This window comes from Mangifera indica, chromosome 19, assembly GCF_011075055.1.
Source record: "Mangifera indica cultivar Alphonso chromosome 19, CATAS_Mindica_2.1, whole genome shotgun sequence".
In the NCBI taxonomy this organism is placed as follows: Eukaryota; Viridiplantae; Streptophyta; class Magnoliopsida; order Sapindales; family Anacardiaceae; genus Mangifera; species Mangifera indica.
In genome coordinates, this window is record NC_058155.1 from 11,004,557 (window position 1) to 11,016,344 (window position 11,788).

Below are 11,788 nucleotides of genomic sequence, written 5' to 3' on the forward strand. Positions count from 1 at the left end.
CTATTTATTCGAATTAGGGTTGAAAATTTCTTACACTAAACCTTGGGTGGGACAATGTCATTCACCCTTTTTAACCATAAAAACGAAAAAGTAATATCAACGGCAGGAGATTGATCAACGTTTTAGTGGTGTGGGGTCGATTGAAAATAAAGAAAATAAAAGAAAGAATCCCATGTGACTTGTGGGGTGAGAGTTTGACGCAGCTTCCGGTGTCCGGTAAAAGAGGAACTCCTGGACCCACAACCCACCTCTTCACTCAATGACTTTTGCATTAAAAGCTGCTAAAGGTCAACTCTTCCTCACTGTCCCCAACTAACCCCTTTATTTCTCTCTCCCCATTTTACCCCGTATTCAACCCAACGGGTCTTCAGAACCTTTTGACCCTTTATCTCATATCATATTACTCTCTCTCCAACCGGTTTATTCCGTATACTGGACCCCACATCACGGATTTAGTCAACACCTTGACCAAAATGCGCCATGTGGATAGTTATTACTGGGAAGTAAGTTTGACGGCAGATGCCAACAAACGACAGGTCAGCCATTTTGATTTCTTGAAATTGCTAGAGAGCATCGGTTTGACCCGAATCCAATAACTTCCCTCTTTTTTCTCATCGTCATTCAGCATTCTTTCTTTTTACTCTTTTTTCCCCCCCTTCTTTTGCTTTCTTTCATCATCATTTTTTCTTCACCTTGTTAAACAAGCCCTGCGTACAACTATAAAGATTCAAACTTACCCTTTTGCTATTGCTAGTGCATGGTGTTAAAAGAAATGGCTGTGGAGCTTATGACGGGTTATGGTTGCGTTGACAGTTTTGCAGCAGCAACCCAGATGGAAGAGAGTGCTGTACGAGAAGCTGCGTCTGCTGGTATGCAAAGTATCGGTGAGTTCATAAGATTATTGTCTCGAAATCAAGTCTCTGAACAACATTTCCCAGAAACCTCATCTTCTTCGAAACTTGAACCTGACAAAGAAATCAAGGTTGCTGCCGAAATGGCTGTAAACAATTTTAAGAGAGTCATTTCTTTACTGGATCGACCGAGAACTGGCCACGCTAGATTCAGAAGAGCACCTGTGACTCCTCCTCCCCCGGTTGTTCCTCAGAAAGAACACAAACATGTTCTAGAACCAGGGCCATCTGTTGTATCTACTAATCATCAAGCAAACGAGCAAATTTCTGCCTTTAAGGTCTATTGTCCTACACCGATTCATCGTTTGCCACCTTTGCCTCATAATCACCACCCCCACCAGGTTCATAAGAATCCTTCTGTAGCGATGACCAAGCCTTTGCATACAGAAAGAAGTGATGTGCCAACTACCATCAATTTTTCATCTTCAACTTCTTTCAGATCCTCGCTCACTGGTAATACTGATAGCATACAGCCTTCGTTTTCTTCTGGATTTCAATTCACTACTCCTTCATCAGTGGGTAAGCCACCTTTATCTTCGTCTTCACTCAAAAGGAAGTGCAATTCCATGGATGATGCTGCTCTAAAGTGTGGTTTATCTTCTGGCCGCTGCCATTGCTCCAAGAAAAGGTCAGTCATCTTTAATCATTCATTTGTTTCATTTCGTGTTCTGTTTTTCCCCTGAAATCTTGATTAACCTGATTTGATGTTACGCTTTATGTGAATTAATTAAGCAGAAAATCAAGGGTTAAGAGAGTTGTTAGAGTCCCTGCAATCAGCTCTAAGATGGCCGATATTCCGCCTGATGATTTCTCCTGGAGAAAGTATGGCCAGAAACCCATCAAAGGCTCCCCTCATCCAAGGTATGTGTGTATTTTCAACCCTTCAATGATGTCCTCTGCTTCAAAATCTCATATTTAATCCTTGTTCTACTAAAAGTCCCATTCAATGAATCATGCCATTCAGCATTAATTGTTTTTGTCCAGATTCATTTGCACCTGGCCTTCGGGGGCTGAAAAATTTTGACTTTCTGTTCCAGCTGAGTTAACTCACAAATCTTTTTACAGGGGATATTACAAGTGCAGTAGTGTTAGAGGATGCCCAGCGCGTAAACATGTAGAACGCGCACTTGACGATCCAATGATGCTGATTGTGACATACGAAGGCGATCACAATCACTCTGTTTCAATCCACGATACCCCTGCTGCCATGGTTCTGGAGTCATCTTAGTCAACTCATCAAACGCTCTGGAAACGACGTTTGAATATTAAATCACACCCGTCCAAAAGTGGGAAAGTGGGGGTAGATGAAGCAATCAGAACCGTGTTCAGAAAGTCAACGAAGATGCTGGGCTCTGTCTTCAAGAAAAGAGATTGATAGATTATTGCGACAACTGGCGCTTTTTAAAACAAAATTGTGTATTTTGTGGGAGTGGAATCTCGCAAATACAATTAATGTCTTTTTTTTTTTTTTTTTTTCTCCTTTTATACAGTTATTTTATTTCTTAATGTGCTTATACTCAACTTAGATCAGATGGAATTTTGTTTATGGTGGTGAATCTTGCTTTTATTTTATTCCAATTTCCACTTCAATTATTGACATTATTTTTATGGCAATATGGGTTGGGGTCAATGGCCTCAGGGGAATTTCATTGTTCATGTCGTACGTGGGACGGTTGACCCTTGATGCTTATCTTTGTTAATTATGGTTAGAGAGAAATTAGTGGAGGTGGGGTCTCGGTTATTGATTTTAATCATTATTTAATATGAATTATAGATTGAAATTGTAATAATGGAATCATAGTCAGATTTGTGACCTTCTGTCACTGTGACCCACCATGAATTTGGAACAAATGGGCTAAGTCAAAGTGGCTGGTTTGGATTATGATAATCTGTCCCCACTTTTTCTTTGAATTTTAATTTTATATTTGGTAGAGAACCACTCATTTTTGTCCAATCAGCCGTTTTATAGATGCCCTGTAATGGTAGTTATCTTTAGGAAATTGATTAATCTAAATTTTTTAATTATGTTTAATAATTTCATTTTGTTTTTTTTTTTATGCATAATGTGAATATATTCAAGACTCCATTTTAATATCTATTTTATCCTATCTCTTAAACTTATTTTCATCAACACTCTTCGTTTACTTGGATTAAGATGATATTGATGCATGATTTTTTTTTAAAATTTTAAATTGATTTTAGATTAAAAAAAACCATGCATTAAGTTGGTGTATTATAAATCATAAAATTTGAATTAAAATTATTTAATATGGTTTAAAAAAAAGGTTAAATTTATCCATTTCTCCTCGTCCTATTGCTCTGTTGAAATTTTAGAGTTGAAAAATTGTCATTCCTAAATTCAAATATTTGAAGAGGTCAAATTCAAATTGACCCATGGCCTTGAGACTACTTTGTCTTCTCGAATTTGTACAACATACTTGGCTTTGTACCGCTGATCCCTCCAGTTTGAAATTGAACCGTGTCAAAACTTTGGGTTTTGGCATGCAATTGTGAGGTTTGTTGGTTGATAAATGACAGACCAATCACCATACTGCACCTCAATCATTACCCAGAGGTTCCTAGTTGATAAATTTCAAATTATATGTGATTTTACTTTGAATTTTGGAATATTCTTCTTAGGCTAGTGTTTTAAAGTGACATTACGATTGGTTCAATGTTTAAGCCCCATAATTAGAGACATGTAAACTTACCTACCGTTAACCAGACAAGCGACCTTGAAGGCTAGCTTCGATAGTTAATGTTGAAATTTCCAATTAATCCCAAAGGTTTGGATTCGAGATTCATAAGCCTTATATTAATATCAGATTTTTAAATTATTTAATATAATAATTTTGAAGACAGTCATTAGACTAAACTTAAACAAACATTTAAAACTTTTATCTAGACTTTTATTGGACAAACACAAAATTATCATGAAATCAAAAACACATAAAATAAAACTAAAATGATCATATTGGTAAAATATAAAGTATATCCTTTTGGGTATATAATTGAATATATAAATGATTTATCATTATGCAATATAATATAATTTTATACTTAATTCAAAATCATTTAATCATATGATGATACATCATCTGTATATTTAAATATGTACTTACACAAAGTCTTATTATAAAATATATGATATTTTCAATTCTCAAACGATTTTTATACTTCATTTTGATATTTGATGCCACTTTTTTTTTAAAATAAAATCTTTCGTAGAAACAATTTGAAAATTATTTTAAAAAATTAAAATTTCTCTCAAAATTTAACACATTTGCCTAAAGACACGTCTAAGATTGAATTTGAGTCGAGCTAATTTAAAATTGTTTATTAGCTCAATTGAATGAGCTTGAAATAAGCTTGACTTTACTAAGTTCAAACTTGGGAGGTATTTGGCTTACGAGTATGAAAAAAATTGATTTAAATTCATTAAAACGATATGATTTTAATTAATATAGATCAAAATAATATCGTTTTAATTAATTTTGGGACTTTATTATAACATTAAGTCAAACTCAATCCGAACTCAATTTAATACTTAACCGAACTCAAACTTGACTGTTTTCAAACCAAGCTGAATTTAAATTGGTTTGATGGAACTAGTTGAGATGGAATCTAGGTTAGAGTTCAACATTTTCAAGCCGAACCAAATTTAAGTTACCCTAAACTTGAGCTCAATTATGCTTAGAATCCGCAGGCCTTCTTCCAAACTCCGAAAAACCAAAAAAAAAACAAAAGGGCCTGGCCGTACTTTAGCCAGTGCACTTGCCTCCTGTTTTGCCTGTTGTAGATAATTAAAATTCATTTAATAGTGATTAGCAAATTATTACCACTTTACAAAAGAATCAGAAAGATTGAAAACGACTGCACTACGTCACTCTGAAGTTTGCTGGAAACAACGGTTGATTGCAGCTGCCATCATAAGGAAATGTCATTTTGGTAAACTGTTATGAGAAACATAGCTTTACAGCTTTGTTGTAGTAAAGTGTTGGGAATGAAGCTCAATTCTTATGAATATGATTGGAAACAGGAAAACAACACTGTTAAATTGGAAAAGGAAAGTTTTTGTGATCGACTCCTTGTGATACTGAAAAGTAAGTGGAGCTAAAAGAAGCGATGTGCAGAAGATATATAGAAATAGATACAGAAAGCAATTCTAGATGGTTCAGAATATGGCACTCCCTTTTTATTTAATCTTGCTTTAATACAAGTTGCTCCTGGCAGTAGCCCTTGCTTGGCCACTTCTTTTTACCTACAAGAAAGCAACAAACTACAGAGACAGATACAATGAGAGCAAGTGTTATTGTAGTTTTATCTCTCCACTGCGTTCTCTTAGCTTTTCTGCTTGTCCACTCTGTAGCTCATCAGACGACCAACAGAGAAACCTTAGAATTTGTTATTCATGGCAAAGGTAAAGCTCCAAGAAATGGCTGCAGTTATAAAGAACTGCAATGTCTACAGCAAGATGTTTTACAATTTGCTGATCAAAGACTCGCCGTGGTGTACCCTGTGATCCAGAAATTCAAGTCCATAATCACATCTGATCCTCTTGGCATCACCAAAACTTGGGTAGGCCCAGATATATGCAGTTATAAAGGGTTCTTCTGCGAGAGTCCCCCTGACAACAAAAGTGCTAAAGCTCTTGCGTCCATTGACTTCAATGGATTCCAACTTGGCGCCCCTTCTCTTGACGGTTTTCTTGACCAGCTACCAGATATTGCGCTCTTCCACGCAAATTCAAATCACTTTGCTGGTACCATCTCACCCAAAATTGCCAATCTTCCCTATCTCTACGAGCTTGATATAAGCAACAACCAATTTTCAGGCCCATTTCCTACTGCCGTTCTTCGCATGACTGGTCTAGAATTCTTGGATATTCGGTTCAATTTCTTTACTGGGTCAGTCCCTCCTCAGATATTCACTCTAAATCTCGACTGTCTATTCATTAACAACAACAATTTTATGCAGAAGTTGCCTGATAATATAGGTAGTACCCACATTCTTTTTCTCACCTTGGCCAATAACAAATTCAGTGGTCCACTTCCAGGAAGCATTTTCAAATCTTTCTCCGATTTAACTGAGGTTGCATTCTTAAACAACCAGCTAACGGGTTGTTTACCTTATGAGATAGGATTCCTTAAAGAGGCTACAGTGGTTGATCTTGGCAACAATCAGTTAACAGGCCTGCTGCCACTCTCATTGGCTTGTATAGAGAAGGTGGAGCAACTCAACTTTGCCCGCAATCTTTTATTTGGGATGGTGCCAGAGTTGGTGTGCGGGCTGGGTAATCTGGTGAATTTCTCTTTGTCAGATAATTATTTTACAAATGTGGGTCCTTTATGTAGAATTTTGATTGAAAGAGGAGTGCTGGATGTTAGGAACAACTGTATTCCTGATCTTCCTTTTCAAAGATCCATTGTTGAATGTGCCCAGTTCTTTGCTCACCCAAAATTCTGTCCCAATATGTGGTCTTATGCTTCCATTCCTTGTATGCCCTACATTCCGGAAATGGCTCCTTCACCTTGACCTTCAATTTACTCTGGCAATATGCATTGGTCTGGGTTATTTCTTTTTTCAAACTGTAATTAAAGTTTTCAAGGTATTGTATGGACTGTATGAAATAATATGTTCTTGTATGATGATAGTCATCTCATTCTGTTTAACAATCCGGGTTTGAAAATAGCATGCTTAACCTCAGATGAAGTTATAATATTACTTGTCCAGTTACTCTGGTTTTCAATATTGTGCATCACATTATTGTTCCTTGGATTCTTCTCAGTTATTATTACAATGTCATTGATTTTGTTTCCCATTGAAGCAGCAACACCGTTGAGTGGTTGAACAGGTGCAGTAATGGCAGGATGGCCTAATGGGAAATAATAATAATAATACATCTGTCAATGTAATGTATTTGCTTTCTTGCAGCCACCGACTATCCCATCATCTCTCATATTATTTAGTTCCACTAGATACAATGTTTAGAAGCCAAAATAAAAAATTTGGTTTAGTCATTACTGCTTTCTCAAAGACTAAGATCCCTGACAGACAGTGATGATTTGGAGATTGTTTCTTTCTGCCATGGATTGAGAATCTGCAGGCCACTTTCTCAGGGCAGTGCCGCCAGTGTCACCCCTATCTTTTGTATTTAGTGTTAGTCGTGAAATGCGATAAAGGTCCCAACTTTGGGTTTAGATGAAGGCAGAATACTGGCTCAACTAACCCACTCAAATTGCAGCTGTTGCCGTAACCATGTGGTCCAGCGAAGAAAGTTGCCATCTTATAATACATTATCAATTTGTTCAAGTGTAATTTATATATAATAGCTTTGTCACTGCTCACTGTTTCTTGCTTTAGTTGTGTGAGTTTTAACTTTTAAATGCTAATGGAGAGTGGATGGTGCGAAGTGGAAGTTTTTTTTCCCTATTTTTCATGATAACAACCAAGAATACTTGATTGAATTTGTGCTTGTTTTTAGTGCAACAAGGTCAAGTAACGATTTGCACATAATAAACTATTGAATTGAAATGTATTATTTACTTTAGTTTTCGTTAACCTTTCAATAATAAAAAACCTTCGACTCTTATTTGATATATGATTTTTGATATTAACACAGTTTATAGGTTTTAGAAAAAGCACTTGACATATTTTCTACATTTATTTACGAGACATAATTGTTTTGATGGATGGTTTGGTGATTAGACTATATGCAAGGTCTTTTGATCAATTGGAATTATAAACCCATTCCCATGTGCAAAAATTAACATAGTTCTCACACACCAGACTTTCTAATTTTCTCATTACGCTAAAGTTAAATTCTTTGAGCCTTCAAATTTAATGCTTAAAATCACTTATTATAATGGTGATTATTTCTAAAATTGAAAAAACAAAAAAAAAGATGCATACCAACTTGACAAAAATCAATCAAAATAATTATATAACGATATAAAAATTATTACTTCAGACTGCTTCTGGGCTATTTTCTGTGGGCTAAATTTTTTGGGGATATTGAAATTTTTACCATTTTTTTATTCCGTGTATACAAAAATGCCACCTATCCTAAAGCTTTAACAAATATACCACAACAGTACTCATCTTTCCCAAAATACCCCTCTTTGATCTTTCATGCACAAATTCTCTCTCTTCTTCTCTGCAACTTTTTTCTCTCTTCTTCCTCTTCTTTCAAAGTGATAAAGGAATACTCTCTCTTTTTCCTCATCTTCATAAACAAAAACAGGAAGGAAAAAACTGAAAAAAAATTAGCATTTAAGGATTTGAACTGAAAAAAAAAAAAATTTACGTTTAACTGAAAAAAAACGTAAAAAAAAAAAAACTTAAAACTGAGAACAGTGGGGGTTGGCGTTGACGCCAACCCTTGGCATTAACGCCAAGGGTTGGCGTACACCAACCCTTATTGCCCTTTTATATATATATATATATATTATAATATAATACTGTAGCTTTTTTACTGATATGGGTCCCATCTCTTTAAAATAAATATAATGCAAAGATTGACATGCGTACTCTTTTATGAAATAAAATAAAATAAATGGTTGGCACCTTTTTATTAATATATTATAATATTATATATTACAATATATATATTATATTATTATATATATTATATTATATTATATTATAATATTATATATCATAATATATAAAATATATTATATATACAATATTAATATTATATATTATAATATTAAAATTAAAAAAAAAAAAAAGGCAGTCAGGGTTGGCGTTGGTATATTTTTTTGAAGGGTTGGCGTTGAGACGCCAACCCTTTTTTAATTTTTTTAATAATATAATAATATATTATATTATAATATAATAATATAATATTATATAAAATATATTATATTATAATAATATAATAATATATTATATATTATATAATATTTTATATTATAATATTATATATAATATAATACATAATTATATATATTATATTATATATAATATATATTACCAAGGGTTGGCGCCGCCAACCCTTGGCGTTAACGCCAACGGTTGGCGACGCCAACCCTTGGTTATTATATATATATATATTATATATATATATTAATATATATATAAAATATATATTATATATATTAATATATATATTATATAATATATATAATTAAAATATTAAAATTATATATTATATATAATATTATAATATATATTAATACATATTATAATATATAATATAATATAATATTATAATATATTAATATTATATTATAATATTATAATATATTTATATATATATATATTATAATAATATAAAAAAAAGAGTGTTGGCGTTGACCTTGTTTTTTTTAATTAATTATTTTTATTCTCAACGTCAATCCTCTTTTTTTTAATTAAATTTTTTTTTAGAAGGCAACCCTTTTTTTTAATTAAATTTTTTTGTTTAAAAAATATGAACACCTACCCTTTTTAATTTTTAGAATTAAATTTTAATTTAATTTAAATTTAAATTAATTTGATTTGATTAGATTAATTTGAAATTTGATCCAAATTTAAATTAATGTAATAAAAAAAGAAGAAAATGATACTAAAAATTATATATTTTTGAAAGAGTATCATTTTCTTATGGAAGAGCTACTTAAAAATTTGAATTTAATTAAAAAAATTAATAAGGGTGGGCATTCATATTTTTTAAACAAAAAAAATTTAATTAAAAAAATAAAAAGGGTTGCCTTCTAAACAAAAAAAAATTTAATTAAAATTTGGTGCCAGCCAACCCACTTTTTTATATTATTATAATATATATTATATATTATATTATATAATATATATAAATATATTATAATATAAAATTATAATATTTTAATTATATATATATATATATATATATATATATATTATATAATATATATTATATAATTATATATATATTATATATATAATTATAATATATAATTATATATATATATATATATTATATATATAATATATATATATATAATAACCAAGGGTTGGCGTCGCCAACCCTTGGTAATATTATATATAATATTATAATATAAAATATTATAATAATATTATAATTTAATTATATAAATTATAATATATTATATTATTATATTAATATTATATATTATATTATAATATATTTTATATATTAATATATATAATATATTATTATATTATTATAATATAATATATATTATTATATTATTATATTATTATATAATATATTATTATATTATATATTATTAAAAAAAATTAAAAAAGGACGCCAACCCTTTTGACGCCAACCCTTCAAAAAAATATACCAAGGGTTGGCGTCACGCCAACCCTGACTGCCTTTTTTTTTTTTTTTTAAATTTTAATATTATAATATATAATATTAATATTATATATATAATATATTTTATATATTATGATATATAATATTATAATATTATATATATAATATATTTTATATATTATGATATATAATATTATAATATTATATATTATATATAATAATATAATATATTAATATAATATATATATTGTAATATATAATATTATAATATATTAATAAAAGGGTGCCAACCATTTATTTTATTTTATTTCATAAAAGAGTACGCATGTCAATCTTTGCATTATATCTTTTTTAAAGAGATGGGACCCATATCAATAAAAAAGCTACAGTATTATATTATAATATATATATATATATATATATATAAGGGCAATAAGGGTTGGCGTACCCCCTTATAATACTGTAGCTTTTTTACTTACCCCCACTGTTCCCAGTTTTAAGTTTTTTTTTTTTCTTTTTTTTCAGTTAAACGTAAATTTTTTTTTTTCAGTTCAAATCCTTAAATGCTAATTTTTTTTCAGTTTTTTCTTTCCTGTTTTTGTTTATGAAGATGAGGAAAAAGAGAGAGTATTCCTTTATCACTTTGAAAGAAGAGGAAGAAGAGAGAAAAAAGTTGCAGAGAAGAAGAGAGAGAATTTGTGTATGAAAGATCAAAGAGGGGTATTTTGGGAAAGGTGAGTACTGTTGTGGTATATTTGTTAAAGCTTTAGGATAGGTGGCATTTTTGTATACACGGAATAAAAAAGTGTTAAAAATTTCAATTTCCCAATTTTTTGAGACTCACTGGTGGGTGGGCTTAGCAAGAAGTTTGAGCCCCCTAATTGAGCCAATCTCCTCAGGGCTCTTTAGAAATCATGCCATGAGTTTAAAACTACCCTAGCTGCGTCCAGTCCCAATTAAGGGTTAGATTCGAATAGAGTTGGCTCGGTAAACGTATTTATATATTGAGGCGAACTTAATCCCTGAGTGTGAGTGAGCAGAATAAGAACCCGAATTTATGATTTTTTTGTAATTTTGGAACAACCGTGAATGTTTGTGATAACTAATCAATTTAAAGTGATTTGTATATCTGGTTATTTTTTAATTAGAAGTTAATCACATTTTCCCACCTCATGTTTGACCTAAAAATACTTTTGCATCCCGTGATGGAAGAATAAGAACCCGAATTGATGAATTTTTTTTGTAATTTTTGAACTAGTGTTGATGTTTACGATGGTTAATTAATTTGAAATATTGTGCATATAATGTTTGCCCTAAAGAGATTTCTATATCTTTTGATGATATAAATCACACTTTAAAATAAGATAATTGATTGATCCGGATTTAATAAAAGGTTATTGATTTTTTTATGTAAATACAAAATAAAAATAAAAGGTGATCTGAATATTAAAATATCGTCACGTTTAGGTGAGGGAATCTACCCCGTATATCAAACTACTAGTCTTTATTCTTATAGCTTATCATTTTATTGGACCCAATAAAGTACCATATTAGTTGTCAATTAATTTGAGGTTGTAGCCATCACCCATGTCACAACCTGCTTGCTCAACCGACCTGTAGCAACAAAAGG

General features: G+C 31.1%; 2 protein-coding genes across 2 annotated transcripts; both read left to right on the forward strand.

Annotated features, from left to right (window-relative positions):
• Window positions 1-247: 247 nt before the first annotated feature.
• On the forward strand, window positions 248-2,457 carry LOC123203638 (probable WRKY transcription factor 7). Its single transcript, XM_044620078.1, has 3 exons — window positions 248-1,539; window positions 1,647-1,772; window positions 1,977-2,457. The coding sequence occupies exons 1-3, from the start codon at window positions 758-760 to the stop codon at window positions 2,137-2,139; spliced, it is 1,071 nt and encodes a 356-aa protein (XP_044476013.1). The 5' UTR covers window positions 248-757; the 3' UTR covers window positions 2,140-2,457.
• A 2,336-nt stretch (window positions 2,458-4,793) lies between these two features.
• Window positions 4,794-6,672, forward strand: LOC123202989 (uncharacterized protein At4g06744-like). Its single transcript, XM_044619144.1, has one exon. The coding sequence runs from the start codon at window positions 5,208-5,210 to the stop codon at window positions 6,444-6,446; it is 1,239 nt and encodes a 412-aa protein (XP_044475079.1). The 5' UTR covers window positions 4,794-5,207; the 3' UTR covers window positions 6,447-6,672.
• Window positions 6,673-11,788: the final 5,116 nt, after the last annotated feature.

Excerpts from the sequence above, each read along its gene's own strand:
- LOC123203638 (XM_044620078.1), top strand. The coding sequence starts at position 758 with ATGGTGTTAAAAGAAATGGCTGTGGAGCTTATGACGGGTTATGGTTGC. Across the intron at positions 1,540-1,646 it reads TGCCATTGCTCCAAGAAAAG|AAAATCAAGGGTTAAGAGAG; the intron begins GTCAGTCATCTT and ends TTAATTAAGCAG. Across the intron at positions 1,773-1,976 it reads AAAGGCTCCCCTCATCCAAG|GGGATATTACAAGTGCAGTA; the intron begins GTATGTGTGTAT and ends ATCTTTTTACAG.
- LOC123202989 (XM_044619144.1), top strand. The coding sequence starts at position 5,208 with ATGAGAGCAAGTGTTATTGTAGTTTTATCTCTCCACTGCGTTCTCTTA.